Here is a 25,035-nt window from a genome sequence, read left to right as displayed (position 1 = left end):
AAGAATGCAGATAAATTGAAACCCCCATATATTCCTGATGGGATTTTTGGAATATGGTATAGTCACTGTGGAAATCAGTCTGAAGTTGGTGATGAAGTTAAACATAGAGTTACCATAAGATCTAGCAATCTCACTCCAAGGTATACATTAAAGAAATATGAAAACATACATTCACCCAAAAACATGTACACCAGTGTTCAAAGCAGCATTATTTATAATAGTTCCAAAGTGGAAACAATCAAAATGTTCATTAACTCAACTGATGAATGGATGAATAAAATGTGGTATCCATACAATGGAATATCAATCATCAACAAAACAAAAAGGGCCTGGGGATGTGGCTCAAGCGGTAGCGCGCTCGCCTGGCATGCGTGCGGCCCGGGTTCGATCCTCAGCACCACATACAAAACAAAGATGCTGTGTCACTAAAAAATAAATATTAAAAAAAAATATTCTCTCTTTCTCCCCCTCTCTCACTCTCTCTTTAAAAAAAAAAAAAAAGTACTGACTCATGCTATAACATGGAGGAATCTCAAAAACATTTTACTAAGTGAAAGAAGGCAGTAATAGATAATCACAAATCATATGATTCCATTTATATGAAATGTCTAGGACATGCAAAATCTAGAGACTACAATGTAGATTAGTTTTTCTCTGGTTGGAGGGAATGGACAGAATGAAGGAAGATTAATAAAAGTTATGAAATATCTTTTTGGAGTGCAAAAGTTCCAAAACTGAAAGTGAATAATATAAAATGAAATCTAACAGCATGAGAATTAAAATACAGAATGAAAGGAAATCTCTGAAGAGATAATCACTGTGAATTTCCCAGAACTAATAAACATTAGAATCCACAAATTTAGAAAGTACAATGTATACCAAGCAGAAAAAGTTAATCTATACCTACACAAACTATATTGAAATTGAAAACATTAATGAAGAGAACATCTTAAAAGCAATCAGAGAATAAAGATTAGCAACTGGAGTCAAATGATCAGAAAAACATACAACCAGCATTTCAACAATAAAATCCAGAAGACCATAAAGTAATAATTTCAAATTGTTAAGAAAAAAATCATTCTCAACCTAGAATTCTATGCCTAACAAAATTAACTTTCAGAAAAGAGAAACTGACCAGCATGGTGGCACACGCCTATAATCCCAGCAGCTTGGGAGGCTGAGGTAGTAGGATCTTGAGTACAAAGCCAGCCTGAGCAAAAGAAAGGTGCTAAGCAACTCAGTGAGACCCTGTTTCTAAATAAAATACGAAATAGGGCTGGGAATGTGGCTCAGTGATCGAGTGCCCCTGAGTTCAATTCCCAGTAGCCCTCCAACACCACCAACCCCGCTCCCCCCCAAAAAAAAAGAGAGAGAGAAACTCCATTTTTTAAATGTTTTCACCATAAAAAACAAAGTTAGATTAGGTAATGCACATTAATGAGCTCAGTTTAGCCATTCTAAATTGAATAAGTATTTTGAAATGTCATGCTGCAAACAAAAAATACATACAATTTTTATTCGTCAATTAAAAATGAGAAAAAATAATATAGATTAGTAAAGACAAAAACTTTTAAACCATCTATAAATCTACCAATAAGAGATAATCATGGATTACATGACCTGAAACATCATTCTTACCTTTGCAAGGTGTTCCCACAGTTGCTGCATACAGGTTATTTTCATATTTCTTTAAACGGTCTTCTAAATTATTAATCTAAAAATAACAAATATTCAAATAATATCATAAGATTTGCACAGAAACCAAATGTAAGAAAAATATGATTACTGTAGCCACTAGGTTTTTTTAATGCTGAAGACAAAGTATAGGTAAGTAAAATTAATTTCTTAGATTTAAACCAAAAGACAACAAAAGAAAAAAAAAATAGAAAGCTGTGCATCAAAGGACAGTATTAGGGGTTGGGGCTGTGGCTCAGTGGTAGAGCGCTTGCCTAATATATATGAGGCACTGAGTTCAACCCTCAGCACCACATAAAAATAAAGAAATAAAATAAAGATTGTGTCCATCTACACTAAAAATTCTTTAAAAAAAAGTAAAAAAGACCACCTACAGAATAGGAGAAAATACTTAGAAATAATATATCTGATAAAGAATTTGTATCCAGAATATATAAAGAGCACTTATAATTCAACAATAAAAAGAAACAACCCAACTAAAAAACATGGGCAAAGAACATTAATAAAAATGGCCAACAAGCAGAGGAAAAGATGCTTAACATCATTTAGTCATTAGAGAAATACAAATTAAAACCACAATTATATTCTACTTCATAAAGACTCAGATGGCTATAATCAAAAAAACTTAGTAAGGATGTAACAAAATTGAAAGTCCTTACACATTGTTGATATAATGAAAAATGGTGCTGCTGCTATGGAAATATTTTGGCAGTTTCTCAAAAAATAAAAGAATTATCGTATAACACAGAAATTCCATTCCTGGGTATACATATACCCAAAAGAATTAGAAACAGATTTCAAACAAAAACTGTGTACACAAATGTTAGTAACAGCACTATTTGCTATAGCAAAAAGGTAGAACAACCCAAATGTCCAACAATTGAAGAATGGATAAACAAAATATGGTATATCCATACAATGGGATATTATTTAGACAGAAGGGGGAATAAAGTACTGAAATATGTTAAACATAGAGATGAATCTTGAAAACATTACGCTAAGTGAAAGCCAAACATAAAAGGTCATGTATTGTATGATTCCATTATATAAATACCCAGCACAGGGAAACTCATAGAGATGAAAAGCAGATTAGTGGTTGCCAAGGGGTTGAGGAATGAAGTAACAATGAGTGACTGTTTAATGGGTGTGAGATTTCTTTTCAGGGTGATGAAATGTTATAGAACTAGAAATAGTGATTGTGAATAGTGACTGATATTTATGAATAAACTAAATGTCAATTAATCATATACTTATTAATCATATTATTAAAATGGAAAATTCTATATGTATTTTACCACAATAAAATCACAAGTATAAAAACTTTGTGTCACAACAGTTTTGAAGATCTAAGGATACTAAAAGAAGAGAATTTTAAAGCACTAATCTTAAGAATTAAGGGAAGGACTGGGGTTATAGCTCAGTGGTAGAGCATTTGACTACCACGTGTGAAGCACTGGGTTCTATCCTCTGTACCACATTAAAATAAATAAATAAAATAAAGATATTATGTCCATCTACAACTAAAAAAATAAAAAATAATAAAATTAAGGGAAAAGTTAAAGCCCTGATGAAGTATGGGGGGAAATGTAATAGATGAACAATGTACCTGTCGTTATGAGTTTAAAAATATGAAAAATTTGAAACATATTCAAATAAAGAAAGTATAGAACAATTAAAGACCATAAACCCATTTATCACCCAATTTCAACAATTATCAAGATTTGTCTGGGGCTAGGGATGAGTGCTTGCCTAGTATGCATGAAGCCCTGGGTTTGATCTCCAACACTGCTAAAATAGAAAATAAAAAAAGATTTTTGTTTGTGTATATTTTAAGAGAACTAGTAAATACCTGGAAATTTAGCCTTCAAACTTAGCCTACTGACTTGAGCCACTATTGATCAAAAGTTTGGAAAAAGACTTCACCAAGGATCAAGTTACCCACACAAATGTGTATATGTGCTTGTGTTGCATGCCTGGGATTATACCCACACATATTTAAACTGCAGTACATATACTGTCTTTGGATAACAGGTGGACAAATCTTATTAAATTAGAACAATTTATTTAACCACTATGAGAAAGCACCAAAGATGATGTCAACATATTTTCCCCTGATAAACCAAAAAAAAAAAAAAAAGTTCTTTTTAGAACTTAAGTTATTAAGTTGTGTTATACAAACACAAATTGTTATCCAAAATGTTAAGCACTAGAAATAATAGGATGCAAATGTTTGTGTTTAAATATATGTGATCATGAATTTATAGAGATAACCTCTAGCACCTCTGGACTTGGAAATAAATTTCCCATGTAAAAAGAATATCAAAGTCAATTATTAGATCAGTTGTTTTTGTAAAATCAGTTAAAAGAGATCCAAGTCCATATTAACATACATTAAGTTAGTTAAAAATAAATAGCACTGATTAGCCTGTACCTGTTCTCTGAACTCTTGCTCTTTCAACTTTGAATCACTGATTAAAGAAGTCTTCTGTGCTAGCTGAGTCTGAAAGAACAAAAAACAGAACTGAACTGTATATGGGTTTCATCAATGTCTGGACACATTTCTTTACTACTTGAGAAAATCTTCCTCATTAAAATATTTTTTTTTTTGTTTTAGTTAATTTTAAAAAAAAAAGCATTCCTAAAATGGATTCTTTAAATTCACTGAACAATTAATCTTACCTGTAGTGCCATAATTGTTACCTGAAAAAGGCAAAGAAAAAATAATGAGTGAATGCAATAAAATCTGCAAGTAATAAAACAGAGCAATATGAAATTACAGGGAAATAAGTCAGTATTACAGTATTAAGGGAGTGGTCAGATTTGAGATAAGGCACTTTAAATATTTGCTTTCAAACCTGGTTTATTTTGCTATTTAAACTATCTACCCACAAACATAGATGAATACAAAGAAAAAGACTACAAAGTCAATCACCAAACTTCTAACAATGATTACTACATAAGGAAGGTGCCCCCACCCATACAGGTTTTATGTTGTATACTTTTGCATTACATGACTCTTTCCACAATAAGAATATGTTTGTTGGGCTGGGGTTGTGGCTCAGTGACAGAGTGCTTGCTTCACATGTGTGAGACACTGGGTTCAATCCTCAGCACCACATAAAAATAAATAAATAAATAAATGATTAAATAAAAATATTGTGTCCATCTACAACTTAAAAAAATTAAAAACAAATGTTTGCTTATTATTTGTAAAATTTCTTAAAATTAAACATTAACATCTATTTAAAGCACACAGGGAAATTGCTGAATTACTGTGTCTTGGAACTCATTCTTTTTTTTTCTTTTTTTGGTACCAGGGATTGATCTCGGGAGCACTCAACCACTGAGCCATATCATCAGCCCTCTTTTGTATTTTATTTAGAGGCAGGTTCTCATTGAATTGCTTAGCCCCTTACTTTTTGCTGAGGCTGGCTGTGAACTCGTGATGCTCCTGTCTCAGCCTCCCAAATTGCTGGGATTACAGGCGTGAGTTACTACACACGGCAGGAACCCACTCTTTACTATGATCACAAAGTATTTTTCTTGGACCTCAACATGTGTGTATAAATCAAAATATCTAGAAGCTCGGTATGGTAGTGTGTACCTGTAGACCCAGGTACTCTGGAGGCTGAGGGAAGGATCATTTGAGCTCCTGCTTGTTCCAGACCAGCCTGGGCAACACAGCAGGACTCCATCTCAAAAAATAATGATGCCTAGTAGATTTTTAAATTCCCACCACAGTGTGAGCCTGGACATTTTATTCAACCTCTTTGATTCTTTTACTGTCTGTAAAAGGAGACAAGAATCTCTTGAAAGGTTTGTTAGAATTAAATGAGATGCTACGTATATAGGTCAAGTCATGGAAATGACAATGTTTTCAAAAAACACACTTGAATTCCTCTCACATTATCATTGCCAGAATTTTCCTCCTGTTGAAGCTTTTGCTGATATTTCTTCTGTAGTTCCTCAAGCTGAGTTTGCAAGTCCATTACTTTGGCAGTCATTTCTTCTTCACGAGCCTTTAGAATAAAAAATAGTAATAATGTGGTAGAGAGGCAGCATGGTGTAGAGAAAACTTACTCTGCAGGAGAAATAAACAAGTTTTTGAGACATACAGTACTATTTGTAATTAAGTAGATTGATCTAAACAGTTTCCTCCATGCCCTACTTTGAGCTCCAAGCCCTTTCCAATGCTGCTCACTATTCCCAGGATGACATTTCTTACACCCTCACTCCATTATCCTCACCAAATAAAGCTTATCAAACTGTTTCTTTGACCTGAAAATACAATTTTTGAAGGTTTGAAGCATGAGATTATAACAGTGTGTTGTAACAACTATAATGCCTTTTCCATATTGGGATCTGACTTTCAGAAAACATTCAAAGAAATAAAGTAACTTGCATAACTAATTAGAACAAATTTTAAAGTTTTTTTTAATTAAAAACTAAAATAAAGTAGCTATTTTTATACATAGCACTGTCCATCCAGCTGGCAACTTAACTGATCTAAAGAAGTTGTGGGGGAAAAAAATAAAATAAAGAAAGACGTTATGGAATTTTGGGGTTTTCCCTACTTCCTTTGGATAGGATGTATAACTCAACAGTTGGTCTTCTGTCCTAGACTGGCAAATTTACAAGCACATCTTCTACACATATGCCCCCAAACCACATTAGGGGTTCCTGAGGGTACAATGTACAATTAAAATCTGTCCTTGGAAAAAAAAAAAAAAGCTACTATTTTGTTGATAATCAATGTAAGGTCTCCATTTGCCTAAACTTTGCAAAAACTAGACATGGCTAAATTAGAAAAAGTAATATGTGACTTTTTGACTCAAAGAATCTACTTAGAAAATTTGGCACAGAAATCATTTTCTCTTCAGTTTTGACAGCCTTGGTAATAGGATGTTGCCAGTCCTTACATTCCTTCATCTGTCTTGGCAATTGCTGTGATTTACTATCCAAAGTAATCCAGATCTTTCCTCAATCTTATAAATCTTGCAATAACCTTTATGCTAAAAGAACATTTGGAATTAGAATATTGATCTGACTTGAATAATAAAGACAATTGTTTGCTGACTAAGGAACTTAACAGGAAAAACAACCACAAATAGGTATCTGATTTAACAGAAGCTGACTTTCCAGAAACATTCTCTAAGACAAAAAAACAGACGGTTAGGCCCCATGGCACAAAATAAGGCAATGTGATCCATAAGACACTTGGACAATCTGATTTCCAATACTACTTGTCATGAAATTTTCTCTAGTAGTTGAAAAAAACAAATACCTTCTCTCAACATCAGCAAAACTGAAATCTCTAGTCTCTAGCCTCCTTATATATTGCCCCACCAAGGCAAACCTTAACCAGGCCTCCACATCTAAGACACCATCAACCAGAGTTAAAATATTAAATATTAAAATATTAGTGTCCTCAGTTCTGGTTTACTTTTTTTATTTTACTCTGACATATCGCTCATGGCCGTCTGTGTCAATGTGGTTCAGACTTATTTGAAAAGATCACCTCCATAGCTACTTATTCAGCTACGCCCAGATTTTAATATGACAATTGGCACTTCCTTTGATAACTGTAGGACACCAACCTAAGGCAAGCCCTCTAAGGATTAGGAAAGAATCCTTTATGAATTATTTCTAATTTAATAATTAGTTCTGGTGCTGGGATTATAGCTCAGTGATAGAGTGTGTCTCTGGCATGTGTGAAGCCTTGGAATCACAGAATCACACCCGCATGCGTACACACACACACACACACATACACACACCAGTTCTGTAATTTTTTTTTTTATAAATGCTTGTTAGTATTCTTTATAATAAAAAAAGATGAATGTATGCAATTTTCATTAGATACCATTTTTAAATATACTTTTTGTATTATTTTTATCTTTCAGCAATGTGAATATGTTGTTCAATATTTTCCCAAATAAAAGTTAAATTAAAAACAATTTTTAAAAAATCCTAAAGAATTGGGAACATGAGAAAATGAAGAACAAGCTAAAGTTGAGTTTAGCTGGCATACACTGATCACTGGGACAATGGGGAGCCATTAGACTTATTTAGGAGGTGAAGTAATATGATTATCCTTTTGCTGCAAGATAGAAAATAATTATAAGAATGTATGAATATATCAGAGGGGAAAATAAAAAGACAAGTAGAAAGGAGATCAGATAAGAAATTAAAACAATAGACTAGACTAGCTGAAAGATGGCAGCCCAGACTGGTAGCAGCAGTAGAGTTAAGAGAAGAACAACATGGAATATAATTAAAGGAGAAAATCATATCCTAAGAGCCTGTTGTATTTGGGATATTGGGCTGGCAATGAAAGCAGATGCCTACCCTAATAAATACACGGATGCTTATGTGTGAGGGACTTAGGAAGGTGGAACCAAGGATGAAAAACAGTTCCTAGTTTATTCAAATTAGGCAATGATATGTATGTTACCTAAGATGGCAAGAAAAATAAAATCTCTCTGTGCTCAAATTTTAATAAATAACAATTTAACAGATAAGAATTATTTTAATCAATAACAAAATGTAGCCTTCTATAATGTCATCACTGAGATAAATCATCAATCTTTCAGAAGGGGAAAAATATAGTATTAGATAATACATACAAATCCCATACAAATTTTCAACCTGAAAATTTTTTAAATGGAAGAATGGTAGAGAATAGACCTCAGAATAAAAGCAATATGGTGTTTACTGAGAATTGCTAATATCTCCTTATTACTTACATTTTTAAAAAATTTAAGATGAATATATACTTTGGATGCATATTTAAGTGTATATTACAACTAGCTACCAGAAACCACAGAATTGTGGTTTGTAAACACTTGAAATACACTAGTTCAAACTGAGATAAAATATGAAGAATTAAAGAATGCACATATATAGCTGGATGCGTTGTTTATATACACCTGTATTCCTAGAAACTCAGAAAGCTGAAACAGGAAGATAAGTAGTTCAAGGCCAGCCTGGGAAAGTTAATAAGAACCTATCTCAAAAATAAAAACTAGAAATGGATTGGAGATAAAGCTTAGAGGTAGAACACCCCTAGATTCAATTCCAAATAATGTTTAAAAAAAAAAAAGGAAGGAAGGAAGGAAGGGAGGAAGGGAGGAAGGGAGGGAGGAAGGGAGGAAAAGAGTGAGTATACATAAATTTATATAAATACATACACATACCTTGGTACATTTGAGGAGTGGTTTCAGGACAACCCTCTCCCATACCTCTTTCCATATACCTTAAATCACTTCTAGGTTGCTTACAATCCTAATACAAATTCCAAGTAAACAGAAGTTATATTGAATTGGTTAGGGACTAATAACAAGAAAAAAATCCATACATGTTCATTTTAGACATAAATTTTCCGAAATATTTTTGATCAGTAGTTAGCTAAATCCAGGTTTAACAGAACCCATGGATAATATGAAGGCCTACTGCATGTAAATTTTATATCAAGTACAAGTTGAAATGAAAATATTTCAGTTATACTGAATTAGTTACCATATGCTATTAAAATAAAGTTTCTTTTTTAAAATATTGCTACTAGAAAACTTTATAATATGGTTCACAGTATATTTTTAATGGACAGTGTTGGTCTATGATACAGGAAGGAACTTAAACAGAGTCCACTCCATTCCCTTACCCATTCTTCATTTTCTGCCCACTTGCTCTATTATTTTAAACCTGATTCATGAAGACTATTTTCCTAGTCTCCCTAATATACAGCTCATCTTCAAGGAGGGACCAAGACAAAAGGCGTACATCACGTCTCTCCTTGCTCTGTTATTCCTTTACCTAAAGAGGTATGTCATGACCCTTGCAAAGTCTACCATCTGCTACCCCACGCATCCAGTCAGAAGTAGTTCACCAAAAGGAACTATAGAGGCGTGGCAAAGCTTCTCCTCTGCAGTTGAAGTCCCCTGGCTTAACTGCTCATCAAAGTTCCTTTCTTAAGGAGAAGTCTTTATTTATGAAATATGTGAAGCTAATGAAGAATATGCTCTAGCACTCACTCTGTCATTTTAAGGAAATCATTTAACTATGCTAAATTTGCTTTTCCTTCTGCAAAAACAAAAACAGATATAACAAATTAAAATTTAAAAAAACCAGAAGACAGAACTAAACTAGCTGTATTTTATCTTCCAATTTCAACATTCTCTAAGCATTCAAGCATATTATTTTTTTTAACTTAGTACATACATACTCTGGAAATATAAAAAAATGTAAAATTATTTAAATCTTTATTCTGAAACCATTCCAAGGTATATGTGTGTATTTATATAAATTTATGTACACTCATGTTCTCCCTTTCTTTTTTTCAACATTATTTAAATCTAAATCTTTCATATTAAAATTTAAAACTAAAAATTATAGAAATAGCATTTAAAGACATGTGTCATATATTGGAATTTCAGTCATTTCAATTATATTAGCAATAATTATATCCTCTATTCTAAGATCAGACATCTACTGCTAACACAGTTGAGACATGATTTTCTGATTCTGCATTTTAATCATAAAATGGCTCTTGGAGTATAGAAAAATAAAGTTTGGAGCAACAGAGTAACTAAAAGATACGTAACTCAACTGAAACTAATTTACAGTTTAATATTTATATTTAGTTTAAAAACATTCTTGGGATCCAAAGTATTCACTAGCATTCAGGGATTGAACTCAGGGGCACTCTACTACCGAGCTAAATTCCCAGCCCTTAATTTTTTATTTGAGACAGGTTCTTACTAAGTTGCCTAGGCTAGCCTTAAACTTGGGATCCTCTTGTCTCAGCCTTCTGAGTAGTTGGGGTTATAGGAGTACACCACCATGCCAAGCTCATGGCTTATCTTCATGGCTACAGTGCCATTAATGAAATAAGTATTTTGAACTAAACTTCCACTAAATTGAAACATTTAGCTGATACTGTTTCTCCCCCCATCTTTTTTTTTTCCCTTTGATACCAAGAAAAACTCTTCAAATGAATAAGAATTGAGTAAAGTTAACTGGCTTGCCCAGAAGATCCCATGTAAGCAGCCTCATTCGAAACACACTAACTGTCCCATTACTAAAGACTTTACTCAAACACAGGCTCTGCAATCTTAGTTCAGTTCTCTTATAGTTCTGTCTGAATCTATGAGGAAGAAGGAAAAGAAGATTCCTTTTTCCCCTTAGAAACTCAGTTGCTTCAATACTAGCAAGTGGGCTGTACCTACTAGAGCAGAATCTGATCAGGAAACTACAGTACTGGCAGAAATCAATTAGACTTTAAATCTACATATAGTACAGAAATATTAATTTGGGTAATATTATAAAAAAAAAAACCCTTCAATTTTACCATGAAATCTACTATAGCTAAATTTCAAATGAGAAAGAAAATAAGGTACATCAAGGATTTCTTCATATCTTTTGGCTGTTCTTTTTAGATCATCATCTTTCTCTGCAATTTTTTTATGTAACTGATTTGTCTCTTCTCGATGGCTTTCCAAAAGTTCAGCTTCTACCTCCTGGGCCTTATCTAATAGATAAAAAGAGATATATACAAGAAAACACATTAGTCAAGAGTAACTACCTATATCCCAATTTCAGTAAAAATTCTCGCTTCCAATTATTTTTGCTAAAATTCAATTTACTGTGAACATTACAAGATATTAAATGAGACAACCAGCCCAACAAATGATCAAAATGATCAAAAATGATTAAATGATCAAAAGAACCCTGTAAGAACTGAGCATAAGTACAAGGTCATTATTAGCTAAAGCTTTAGGATTCTTTCACCCACTCCTCCCCGTCAAGGCAAGTCACTGCCAGGTACAGGTAAAAGGACTTTCTAGAGAAACTAATAGAGAATTTTGGGGGGTAAAGACCATTTTTTCCTCCACTTTAATGACTTACAGCACTTACCACAACTGCAAAAAAGAATAATCTTAAATTATAGCATCTGCTGATTTTGATTTGTTCCTCATTGAATTTAAAATTATGCTTACTGATTGTTTCTTTTATGGTCATTTCCAGCTCCTGCTCCTTTTGTGCCAGCTGAGTATTAAACTCTCTCATCAGCTGTTTTAATGTGGAATTGTGCTTCAACTCAAGATCTTCCTGTTCCTGCCTGAATAAAAAAATAAAAATTGAAAGGTTTACCTGCTGCCAACAAAACGAACAAGTTGCAAAGTTACCTGGTCTTCAAAACAGTAAAAATAGGATGACATTACTAACATGAAAATAATTCTAATGGTATGTGTGCATGTGTGCGTATGTGTGTCCAGATACAGAAAATTTCTGGAAGGATATACAAACAATGATTACCTCTCTAGGGAGTGGTTGATTGGAGAATTTTTTTCTTTTCCATTTGAATTTCTACCAACACATCTATGTTACATATAATAATGTTACAATTAAAAATAATAAACCAAAAATAAAATAATTATTTGTATGTATATCTAATAATTATGATCTTATACTCTTCCCCCAAATGGACATGGAATAACACTTGCCCTAACTTGTTTTGTATTTCTCCTCAGTATTTAACTTACTAGATTTTTGTTTAACACTCTGGTAGGGAAATACTCAAATAACTTAAAAATAACTATATTAGGCATAGGGAAAAAAAGATATTTAATTAAGGAAGAGTACAGAAATAAAACATACTTGATTTTCTCCTCCATTTCTTGTTCACATTCTTTCTTTAATATGTCCAATTCTTGCTGATGTTCCTTCCTCAACATCCGAAGGTCTTTCTGCAATCTAATGATCTCCTTGCCCAGTTTCTGTTTTTCCCGCTCTGCCCCTGCTAATTTAAACTCCAGGTCATTGTGTACAGCTTCCACGTTACCAAGCAACTGGGGTTGGACCACATGTGATTTGGATTTTTCTTCAGTATTGTCTTCCAAAACTTCAGTGGGTTTATTTTTTCCATCCATCTGTTGTTGTAAAGCCTGTAATTTTTCATATTTTAAGGTTAACTCTTCCATTTCAACTCTATGTGCTTCCTTCTCTCTTACTAAGCAGGAATCCAGCTCTTTTATCTTTTGCTCCAAGGTCTGACAGGTTAGTTCCTGCTCCTGGAGGGTTTTCTGGACACCATCAGGCACGTTTTCCTTTGTCTCTACATTATTTTTACCTCCCTCTTCTTCCACATGCTGGGACATTATCGAGGGATATTTCTTTTTTTCCTCAAGTTCCTCCCGAAGATGATCTATTACAATTTGATGTTCATGTTGCTTTGCTTCAGCACTTTCTAACTTTAATAAGAGCTCCTGGTACTTACACTGCATTTCAGAATAAGATGAAATTGCCTCTTCTTTTTCCTGCTCTAGTCTCTTCAACAGCTTTTCTTTTTCTGTTAGATTTCCTTGTAAAACACTAAGTTTTTCTTCATATGCCTTTTGCACACAGCCTTGGGAATCTGTTTCTTCTTGCTCAGCAGAAGCAGCCACATTTTTGGCTAAGCTGGATATAACTGATGTTTCTGATTGTGGAGGACTTTCCATTGACTTAAGTTTCTCTTCCAAAATATGAACTTCCCTTTCTCTTTCTTGCAATTTTGTGTTTAGCTCACTCAGATGGCTTTCTGTACCTTTTTTATATTGTTGTTCTTTCTCTTCCATTTGAGACAACAACTGTTTCTTGATAGCGGCAATTTTTTGCTCAGCTTTCTTCTTCAGTTCTGCTAGTTTTGCAGCACTTTCTAACTCAAGTCTATCTTCTAATGCCTTTAACTCATCTTCTTTGCTTTTCACACATGAATTCACATGTTCTATTTCTTGCTTCTTAATTTCAAGCTCAGCTTCCATCGAAGACATTTGCTTTTCAAGTCTTAAAGCCTTTTCCTCAGCTTCTTTAATTCTATTGTCCTTTTCTTCTCCTAACTCTTCAAAGTGTTGAAGTTGCTGAACCAATTCTTTTTGTTCAACATCTTTTTGTTGATTGTAATTTGTAAGAACTTCACGTAAAGACTCAATTTCAATTGTTTTCTGAGTAATATGGTCCTCTAATTCCACAATCCTTGCTGTTTGAGTCTTTAATTCAGTCTCTAAATTACATTCCTTTTTCTCCATCTTGCTCATCTTGTCTTCCATTTCACCCCTTAAACATTCATATCTTTTATTTTGTTCATCCAAGTCTTCCTTCAATAAATTTATCTGCTCATCCTTTTCATTAGTTTCCTTTGTTTTTAACTCAAACTGCATCTTCAATTCTTTAATAGTGTCTTGATGCTGCATAAGTTTTGACTGAGCTTTTTTCTTCCATTCTGAGAATTTGTTGGACCAGTGATCCACCTGCTCAAGAGCAGACATTTTCTCTTTACTCAGGGTATCAACTTTTAAAGACAAATCTTGTACCTGATCCTGTAATTCATGCTGCTGTTTGTTATACTGCTCAGTGAGAGATGAAATGGCTGCTTCTTTTTCAGTTAGGCTGATACTATTCTGAAGTTGAGTGTTTAAATCAGTTAGTTGTTTACTAAGACTGTTGATCTCAGATTTTTTTTCTGTAAGCTCTTCTTTCATCAGTGTGACAGCATTGATGTTTTCAGATAACTCTTTCTTTAACTGTGTGATACAAGACTCCTTTTCAGAGGCAGCCTGCTGCTGATTGCCTCCTTCTTTCTGTAAGGCTTCTTTTTCTGTCACAAGTCCTTCAATATCAGCCTTCATGCTCTTAATTTGATTTTCTTTTTCTTCTAGCTGATGGGTAGCCTGTTGAAAAGAACTATTCAGTGCATTTTGTTCTTGTGTTAGCTGTGTAAGTTGTGCTTCCAATTCAGAAACTCTGCAGGTTTTCATTAGCAGGGCCTCCTTAACTTTAGTTGTGTGGTGTTGACAGAGGGAAATCCTAGAAAGAAGGGCATTAATTTTACTACTACTAATGTTGATTAGTTCATTTGTTTTAGCTTCCAATAGAGCTTCAGTTTTCTTAGAGTAATCATCTAGCTGAAATGCTAGTTCCTCAGATAATGTTTTGAATTCCACGCTTTTGTCTTCTAGGCTTTTCTTACAGTTTTCATGTAAAGATTTCAAACTCAGAAATTCCTCATCCATAATTTTCAACTTGTCTGTTAACTCAGAAACCTTAAGGTTCTCTTTTTCTGCTAGCATTTTCAGTTCAACTAGCTGCTCTTGAAGAACAGTATTTTCCTTCAGAGAAAGATTCAAATCAACCTCCAGCTTTCCAAGTTGTGCTTTCAGTTTAGTTTCATTTTGTGAGAGAGAGGTCATATGAACAGACTTTTGCTTTAACTGTTCCTGTAATTCATTTAATGTAGTATCCTGCTTAACACCTTCTTCCTTCAGCCATGTTATTTCCTTGTTCATCTCTTCTTTTTCACACCCAAATATGAGGACCTTTTGCTTCAGTTCTGCTATTTCTTGTTCTTTCTCTTGTAACTGGATTTCATGTTTTTCCTGAAGTTCTTCAGCTTGCTGATTAAGTTTCTTTTCCCAGCTTGATATGACATCACTGAGTTCTCGCCTGTGCGCCTCAGTGAGACTCTCTATTTGCTCCTTTTGATTTGTTTCCAGTCTTGATACTGCATCATTGATTCCAGCTGAGTTAGCCTGTGCCATTTCCAACATTTTCACATTGAACTGTTTTTCTTTCTGACTAAGTTCTAGAACAGTATTTTCAAGCTCTTTTTTAAGTTTGGCTTCCTGATCAGACAATTTTTTCTTTAATGTCTCTTGCATCTCCTTTGCTTTCTGCTTAATTTTTTCCATCTTTTTTTCTTGATTTTTAAATTTGTTTTCATATTCCTCATGCAAAATACTAATACTGTCCTCCTTGGCTGACAACTTCTGTTTAAGAATCTCAATTTCTTTGCTCTGTCCTTCTTTCATTTGTAAAATTATATGTTCCTTTTCCATCAAAATTTGATTTGTCTGTTCCTGCTCAATGTTACTATCCTTAAGTTGGGACTCATAGAGTTGGGTTAAAGATTTTATTTTTTCCTCCATTTCACTACGTTGTTTTTCAAGCTGCTGCATTAAGTCCTGCACCTGGGTTTTTTGAGTATCTAACTCGGTACAAACATCTTTCTTTTGTGTTTCAACTTCAGCTACCTTTTTGGTAAGAAGAATTTTTTCTGTTTCCAAATCCAGCAACTTCTGCTGCAACTGAGCCAACTGCTCCTCATATGCTTTTGCCTGTTCACGTGTGGTACTCTGGTGTGACTGGAAAAGGTTCAGCTTAGCAGATGCCTCTTGGAGTTCTCCCTCAGACCTTTTAATATCTGCCTCTAAATTTTCTACATGAGCCTGATGCTCTTTCAAGTGCTTGTCCTTTTCTTTCAAGAGAAGCTCCAGTTGATTAATTTGATCTTTCAATGCCTTCTCCGTTCGCTGGATAGACATTTCTTGTTCTTTAATCATAGTATCAACTTGCAGCTGGTGATGATTTTTCTGTTCATTCAGCTTGGCTTCTAAGTCTTGCTTCATTTTATCAGCTTGATCCCTTAGATCAGAAAGTTCCTCTTCTAGCTGGTGACGAGCTTTTAATACCTCTGACAATTCAGAAGATAATGATTCTAGCTCTGTTTGCTTCACATCAAGCTTTTCTAAAGTCTTTTCATTCATTTCTTCTATGTGGGCCTGGAAAAGAATCTCTTTGTCTTTCAATAGTGTTTCTTTTTCTTGCTCATATGTTTCTCTAAGTTTTTCCATTTCAGTCTGATGCTGTTGCTTTAAGACTTGGAGTCTTTCAGACCAAAGGTTATCCTGCTGATGCTGCAGACTCTCCAGTTCTGTCTTGTGTTTTTCAACCAAGACTGTAATTTCTTTATTGTGCTTATTTTTTTCAGCTTCCCAATGAACAGCTAAATCTTCTGACTGATTTTTGTTTTCTTGTAAGCTTTTCTCCAGAGAACTTTCCAATTCAAGAATTCTCTGTCAATGAAAATGAACATATTTTTACTAAAGTACATATTAGCTTATGAGCAATGATACACAGACATGATGTCTACTACTTATTTAAAAGATTAAAATTTAGATAAATAACATTACATGTCATACCAAACACAAAAAGACAATGTGTCCTCAATTACTAAAGGAATCATACAACAAAGAAAAGATTCTATTTTTTACAAAATCCATAATTCCAGATTTTTTTTTCTACTTGCTTGGGTAACTATTTAAATTACCTCTCTTTTCAAGAATATTCTAATGGGTAGTCAAAAAAGAAATAATCACAAACAGATAATAGTAACTTCTGATCAGAAAATCAAAAGAAATCAGAATTTTTTCCCCTCTGCTTACTTAAGGCCTACAATAGTATTTTATTATTTCTATAATTTAATTTTGGAAGAAAAATAATTTATTTTATTTTTTATCACAAAAATTATTATTTAGGAGGTTTTCATCTGTTTTAAAAAGGAGGTACTTATATAAATTTTACCAAAGACTACCAATATTCATGAAAACATCAATCTTGACTGAAGGAAAAAGAGCTAAGTAAAGCAGTGCCATGGAATGTCAGAGCTGAAAACATCCTGAGGAATTACCAGATTCAATCTCTTCAGGTGACTAGTAAGAAAATTAAGGCACAATCAATTTACAAAATTAGCAAGTGTAAGATCTAGTCCTCTTCAGTGCCCATTTCACTCCACCATGCCACCTTTTATAAAGGTCGGTAATGAAAAAGTAAAGAACAGTTTAGAATGATGGGTAAGAAATGTGACTATTTTACTAATTCACAGCAAATGGCTAAAAAAAGTTTAACCTTAGTATGTTTTCAAAATAGGAAACATATTTCAAATACTGCTGAAGGAAAAGGTCACTAAGCTTTAAAAATATGCACAATGAAACAGTGGTAGAGCACTCACTCGGTTAGAACGTATGAGGCCCTGGGTTCAATTCTATGCACCACATTAAAAAAAACTAATAAAATAAAGGTATTGTGTCCAGCTACAGCAAATAAATAAATAAACAAACAAACAAACAGACAAACAAACAAACAGACAAACAAACAAATAAATAAATAAATCGTACAAATATATTCATTATAGGATTATGTTAACTTGGAAAAACTTAAAATGCAAAAACAAGACATTGAGGCAAGTGAACTGTAACATAAGCCGAGAATGGACTGTATTTAGGACACAGCATGAAGTGAAGCTGGACAAGCAGAAAGAGAGCAGGGCAAGTGCTGCCTACACAGTGAGGCCACTTCCTAGAGAGCAAGGGTAAGTAAGCAATGGAGCAAAGAAGCTGTGGAACCTGAGTGCTCAGAGGCAGAGTATGCAGCTGACAGAAACACAGCCAGCTAAAGATACAAACAGAAGCACCAGGTAGCAAACATAGAGCACAGAGCCCGAAGCACTCCCATGAACAGCTCTAACCATCTAAAAATGAAGTGCAAGTATACATACACATAACCCAGTAAAACAAAAGCTTCTCTGAAATCTTATATTGCTATTGTCTAGCACTTTCTCTCAGCTATTTGAAATGTGGTGCCTGTTTGAAAAAACACAAATTATTTTATACAAATAATTTCACAGCTTTAGAATCTGTATATTATTTAAGCTTACAGTTTTGTAAGTCTCTGCTTCTTGCTGAAGGTCCCGAAGTTTATTTTCACTGTCTATGAGGATTGCTTTTTTCTGTAACTCTAATTCTTCCAGGGCCAAAGATTCTTGCTGCTCTTTTTCTTGGGTGATCTTCAAATATTCTGATTGACTCTTTTCCTGTGCCAAAAATAATTAAGACCATCTTAAACCCACATTCCCAAAGTAGTTCCACAGGAATCATGCCTTTCAGTTGATCTGCACCCAGCCCTGTGAGGTAGGCAATATCATCATCTCTCGTCTTCTCTGCAGAAATGGCACTTTGGCTTTTCCAATGTGGTCTGGCTGATCTTTGCCACAATTATTATTAATATGAAAAATTTTCTTCCAGGAACCCCACTATGTCTCCTATTTTTCCACTACTTAAAATGTTTTACAAAGAACTGCTAACTATGAAGGGCCACATAATTGTTGCTGTCTTTTCTGCACTTGAAATCGGTATTTCAACACTGTCTAAAAACTAGATTTTAAGTTAATGTGGTCTGTGAGAAATACCTCATTATAATAGGGTACCTCACTTGGAAAACCAAATCAAAATCAGATGACTTGTGAATATATGGATAAGAACAAGGAAATCTCTTTAAAACAAGATTTCAGATTATCTAGACTCTTTTGCCCCCTCAACTCTGAGAATTTTCTCTAATTCTCTTGATTACATATCAACAATCATACTAAAGGTTTTTACTATTTTGAGAAGAGAAGCTCTAGAGAGTACTTTTTAACATAGGTTAGCACATTAAAAGCTAATTTCTTGAGTAAACTTCAGTTATAAGTGTATTTATCTATACCTGCTGCTTAGGAATAGGCTGCCAACAGCAGTATGGTGAAGGACACTGTTGTAAGTAATAATTTTGTACCATTATATGAGTAGATTGATAAGAAAATACAAATTTTTATAACATTGATTTTAAAGTTTTAACATACCATATTGTTTAGTGTAAACTATATTTTAAATGCATTTCTTATGGCTTATAAAAATAAAAGAAGAAATTTTTAAAGTCTACTGAATCAAGAAAGGGGCAAGCAGACTTGTGTCCATGTTTTGCTCTATTTGGAATATATCTGAATATATCAGTTCTTAGAAGTCAATATTAGCAATGGCCAATTATTAAGGCCTAGTGCCTGCAAAGGTCAACTACTTAGGTTGAAAAAGCATAGTGGGGCTTGATGAAAGAATTTTAGAGTCATTCTCAGTTTCATTTATGTCCTACTTTGTTCCTCAATTCCCTGCCCCTATTTTTAATTTATGCTGTTTTGTTATACTTTCAATATTCTTATAAACTGCTTGAATTCCTTTCTGAACTAACAAATAACACAAATATGTCTTCATTATTTTTATAACCACATACTAATTTCCCTAACCTCAGTCAGTTGTACTATAAATTTACAAGTTTATTTGCCCCATAGAGCAGATTAGAAAACTTATCACCTTAGTTCATGAATCACTACTATTGGAAATTCGCAAAATCTCTGACCCAATTAAGAAATCAATGTACAAAGGAAGGAGATTAAAATTTTAAATACTATTTCTTCATGCTTTCACAATGAACTCATTTTAAAAGTATACATACTATTTTAAGGATAATAACTTTATATAAAAACTACATTTTTTTGCATTAACACTTTTTATGGTAACTTACATAAAAGGCTTTCACAATTGAAGAAAAAAAAATTTAACTGTACTATTTCAACAAGGCTTTTCCAGTTATTGCTTTTGTCAGTTCAGTCTGGTTTTAAATTTTAACTTATTTTTTAAACATCATGTGGATTGAACATTGTCTCCTTTTTAAAAAGCAATTCAGACAAAACTTTGGTACATTGGGTCAGTTGAGTTTTCAGACATTCTTCCTGAAGTCACTACTTCAATTAATCTCCTTTTCTTCCTCCTAATTACAGCCTACTGCTATAAACATACCCAAACAAACAAACTGACTGATGACAGCTTGGTAAATGAATACATTTGATTTTCATATAATACCAAGCTAAGGAGTTCTGATAGCTTTTTTTGCCTACCTCCTATCTTCTCTGCATACCCAAAGGTCAAGGGTACCAGTAGTCTGAAATTAAGCTGAGACAGGAGCAGGGGATATCAACTCTTTAACTCTGTGAAGTTTACTGATAGCAAAAAACAAATAGATACTTACAAGGGCTACTTTCATTTGCTCCTGTAATTCCTTTTCTCTGGTCTCAAACTTTTTCATCAATTCCTGCTGTTTGCTGGCCAGCTCATTTTCATGCTGCTTCTGCAGTTTAGCAATTTGTTCTTCATTGGATTTCTGAAAATCCACCAAGAAGATAAAGTGAAAACACCCAGAATAAAATAAGTAACTCCACAACTGAATAATACTTAATTATAGTTTAATCAAGCTAATTAAAAGGAAAAATTCTCTATACAGATCAAAGTCACTAAAGTCATGACAGTTGAAAATAAACTAGGCATGGTGGCCTGTGCCTATGGTCCCTGCACTTGGGAAGCTGAGGCAGACAGATCTCTTGAGACCAGCTTGGGCAACACAGCAAGACCCCACCGAAAAGAACAAAAAGAAAAAGGGAAAGGAGATTTAAAAAAAAGAAAAGAAAGAAAGAAAACCCAGTAATCCTTTTTTCTTAGTTTAAGAGTGCTGATGCAAGAGATAGAGTCCTATGGGGTTGAAACTGCATTCCCACAACTTGCCAGGAAGTTCCCCAGAACAAGAAAGCATATGGGGGATGAGGGGTCAGTTATGTTCTCAGAGAGGGCACTTCTTTGTGGCTACACCAATCTGATTACGCTTGCTTTCTAAACATGGACTATTTATTAAAGAGTTATTGGCCTTAGCCGGGCACAGTGGCACATGTCTGTAATCTCGGTAGCTCAACAGGCTGAGATCGGAGGATCTTGGGTTCAAAGCCAGCCTCGGCATTGGCAAAGTGCTAAGCATCTCAGTGAGATCTGTCTCTAAATAAAATATAAAATAGGGCTGGGGATGTTGCTCAGTGGTTGAGTTCCCTTAAATTCAATCCCTGGTACAAAAAAAAAAAAAAAAAAAAAAGAGTTACTATCCTTGTTCTTGCTTGGAGGATTCATTAGACAAAATAAACATGCAAAATATAGGTAATACTCTTCCAAAAAAATAAGAGTAATTAAGGAAGACTACCAAATAGTAGGACATACTATAAAACTAGAGTAAACACAGTAGTGCAATACCAGTATGTGGCCAAAGCAACAGAATAGCACAGAATCCAGAAAAAAAGACCCAATTTATTACTCTACTTAGTATGCAATGAAGATACCATGGCATATCAGAAGGTAAAGGGTGAATTATTAAATAAATAATTTGGAGACTACTTGGTAGATATCTGGAAAAAGTTTAAGTTGGATCTCTACCTCACTCCTCACACCAAATAAATTTCGATTGGACCAAACAGGTAATTCTTAAAACGAATGAAAGCATCAAAGTGTCGCAAGAAAAAAAAAGGATTAAAAAATAGGATCTTGGGGCTGGGATTGTGGCTCAGCAGTAGAGCATTCGCCTAGCACATGCAAGGCCCTGTGTTCGATTCTCAGCACCATATAAAAATACAATAAAGATATTGGTCCAACCACGACTAAAAAGTAAATAATTTTTTAAAATAGGATCTCATAATTGAGCATGTGTTTCTCTTTTTGTGTTCTGTTTTGTTTTGTTTTGCAGTGCTGGGATCCAATATAGGGCTTTGCACATGCTAGGCAAGTGCTCTACAACTGAGCTATATGCCCAGCCCTATAAGTGTTTTTAAACAGAGAAAAAAATCCAGATAGCATTTAAGGAAAAGACTAATAAATTCAACTACTATGAAAAGAAAACTTCTTGGCCCAAAATTTAAAAAATAAAAATTAAAAAATAAAAAAGCCAAAGAAACAAAAACAAAACAAATCATAAATAAAGCCAACAATAAACTGAGATTACTTGGATAAAAGCACCTTATATCCAAAGGCCTAATTCCCACCAACAGTAGAGTTTCTACAACTCTATAAGTAAAGACTAACATGTTGCCAACAACAACAACAAAACAAAGTCTAGGATTTAGTCAAGCAATTCAAAGATAAAAACTACAAATTCCTTTTAAACATATAAAAATATATACTGGTAAAGATCATATATTTATCATACTGGTAAATTTATACACATCAGAACTACAAAGAGCCAGGCCTGGTGGTGCACACCTATAATCTAACTACTCAGGAGTCTGAGGCAAGGAGGATCACACGTTTGAGGCCAGTCTTGGCAACTTAGAGCGATCCTGTCTCAAAAATATGTGGCTCAGTAGTAGAGTAACCCTGGGTTCAATCCCCAGTACCAAAACAACAACAACAAAACCCTTATAATAATATCCCTTTTTTTAATTTTTTTTTTAAGCTTGGAAAGAGAAAAGATAATACCATCTTTATGACCAGGGAAGACATTTGATATGTAAGACTGTCTAAACTGTACTCTATGTAACTGAAGCAACCAGGCAATAATTACAAATGCAAATAATCTTTTCCTGAGTAATATTCTACTTCTAATAATTTATCCTAATGAAATACACATGTAAGCAAATATGTATAAGGATAATCACAATTTCCAACAGCAAAATCTGAACTATCTAAACATCTAAAAGGAGACAATTAAATTATGGAAATCATACAATGAACTCAAGCAGTCTTTAAAACAGATGTGGGGGGGCATCATTATCAGTTATCAACAAATAAGGAACAATCTTCTAGACAGATTATCAAGTGAAAAGGCAAAACAGAACAGCTTACACAACATAGCATTTTTGTATCAAAAAAAAAAAAAGAGAGAAGATTATTAAACAGCAAGGAAATTATATGCAGAGATTATCTCTGGGAAGTATATTCAAAAAGAAAACAGTTTAGTTTTGGAAAAACTAAGAGATTAAAATGGAGGAAATCTTTTTTCACTATATAGTTTTTAATCCTTTGGTTTTTATAACACAACTATATTAGTATCTTTCAAAATAATTTATGTATTATTATGTTGTTATATTCCATGGTAAAATTAAAATTAGCATATCATATGACCATTCAAAAGATTAAGATCTAACCAAACAGTTATAGTCAATGTCTTGTATTTCAAATAATTGGTCACAATTAATTTCTACCTTGAAATTCAAGTGTAGTTCATCAGAAGGTTTAGAAAACATGAAAATTATATAACTGGCTACCCTCCATATCTCTATGCACAATATAACTACAGATATAATAAATAATAAATAAAACCACAGAAACCTTACCCAAGTTGTAAAAACACACACTGCAACTCTAAAATCCAAGCCTCACCTATTGAGATCTGCAATTTATCTTAAGCCATTTTAGAGGCCATAATCAAATATCAAGAATGCAAATGAGGAGTCAGCAAAGAAACAGGATAAAGAGTCAACAAAGGCAAACATGACAGGAGGAAAAACAGGCAAAACTAGACCAGAAAAAAAATGTATAGAAAAGGGAACTGGAGGCAGGCAATGTTACGGTATTTACATGTTTGCATTTCTGAAAAACTGGAAATCTTGGGATTCTGAAAATTCATCAGTTTCTAAAAGAAATTTTCAAAACACTAACAATTTTGAAAATGAGGTCAGTCTATCTATACATATATATATTGTAGTACTAGGGATGGAACCCAGGGCCTCACACAAGCTAGGCAAGTACCTACCGCTGAACTATATCTCCAAGCCCCCATCTTTTTTAGATTTTGAGACAAGATCTCACAAAGTTCCCAAGCTGACCTTAAATTTCTGGTCCTCCTGTCCCAATTTTCCAAGTAGCTGGGATTACATGCATGAGACACCATACCATATAGACATCTATATTTTTAAGAGCAACCAGGACATTAATAATTATCCTTCAAGGGGCTAAAGATGTAACTCAATGGTAAGACATGTGCTAAGCATGAGTGACACCCTGGGTTGAATCCCCAGTACTGCATAAATGAACAAATAAATAATGATTCTTCAAAACATTTTAAACAACCTACTTTCAATAACTTACTCTCTCATTCCCTGAAGCAAACACACATTAGGCAAGCACCTTCTCAACCAAGTTCTGCAAAAGATACTCTACTCAATCAGTCAAGCAGCCTACCTTCAAGGAGCCTAAAGTCAAAAAACCAGGGAAGGCACAACTGAGTTCATAACACAGCCCACTAGAGAGACAGCAAAGCTTAAAAGGATCCAGATAAGTACTTAAGTATTAAATTTATTTCTCTACAAAGCACTTTTTTACTATATTCTGAACATAAAATGGTCAAGGTCTGAAAATACAAATTAATTCTTCCCAATAGTCAAAAATGTAGGCCAAACATCAGACTTAAATTTTAAAATTGTTATAGCTCATTTCAATACTGAATTATTCTTACTTTCATTATGTCAACAACTTCCTGTTTCACCCGACTTAATTCCTGTTGAAGGCTGATGCGTTCCTCCTCACTTGTTTTTTCAATAGCTTTTATTTGTTCATCCATTTCTGCCTTCATTTTTCTCCGTGCCTCCTCTGTTTTTTGGGCTGTGCTCAAAGCTTTTTCAAGTTCCTCAAAAGCTATAATGAAAAGAGCAGAACACAAGTATCTCAAGAAATACTATCATTAAACTAACGTGTTTTGCATTCAATTTACGGAAACTAAGAGCAGCTGTAGCAGGACAGGTTAAAAGACACATAGTTATTCTAAGCCAAGAAATATTTCTGAGCTATTCACAAAGCCACAAGAATTATTCAGTCATTGAAACCTATTTTCACTGAGTTCTGGATTAGGTTA

At 33.8% G+C, this 25,035-nt stretch overlaps 1 protein-coding gene across 4 annotated transcripts in view; it reads right to left on the bottom strand.

Moving 5' to 3' along the window:
* Window positions 1–25,035, bottom strand: part of Golga4 (golgin A4) — a 96,806-nt gene that overhangs the window by 15,184 nt on the left and 56,587 nt on the right. For all 4 annotated transcript variants that reach the window (XM_076843628.1, XM_076843635.1, XM_076843643.1 and 1 more), the window contains 10 exons: window positions 24,640–24,818; window positions 20,404–20,535; window positions 18,224–18,379; window positions 12,352–16,583; window positions 11,691–11,812; window positions 11,091–11,221; window positions 5,601–5,714; window positions 4,375–4,395; window positions 4,127–4,195; window positions 1,639–1,714 (listed from right to left, as the gene is read on the bottom strand). In XM_076843628.1, the coding sequence (XP_076699743.1) occupies window positions 1,639–1,714; window positions 4,127–4,195; window positions 4,375–4,395; window positions 5,601–5,714; window positions 11,091–11,221; window positions 11,691–11,812; window positions 12,352–16,583; window positions 18,224–18,379; window positions 20,404–20,535; window positions 24,640–24,818 (5,232 nt within the window). The remainder of the gene's footprint in view (window positions 1–1,638; window positions 1,715–4,126; window positions 4,196–4,374; window positions 4,396–5,600; window positions 5,715–11,090; window positions 11,222–11,690; window positions 11,813–12,351; window positions 16,584–18,223; window positions 18,380–20,403; window positions 20,536–24,639; window positions 24,819–25,035) is intronic.

This window comes from Callospermophilus lateralis, chromosome 1 (genome assembly GCF_048772815.1).
Source record: "Callospermophilus lateralis isolate mCalLat2 chromosome 1, mCalLat2.hap1, whole genome shotgun sequence".
Taxonomy (NCBI): domain Eukaryota; kingdom Metazoa; phylum Chordata; class Mammalia; order Rodentia; family Sciuridae; genus Callospermophilus; species Callospermophilus lateralis.
The sequence above is the reverse complement of the archived record's forward strand: the minus strand, read 5'-3'. Positions and strand labels throughout refer to the sequence as shown.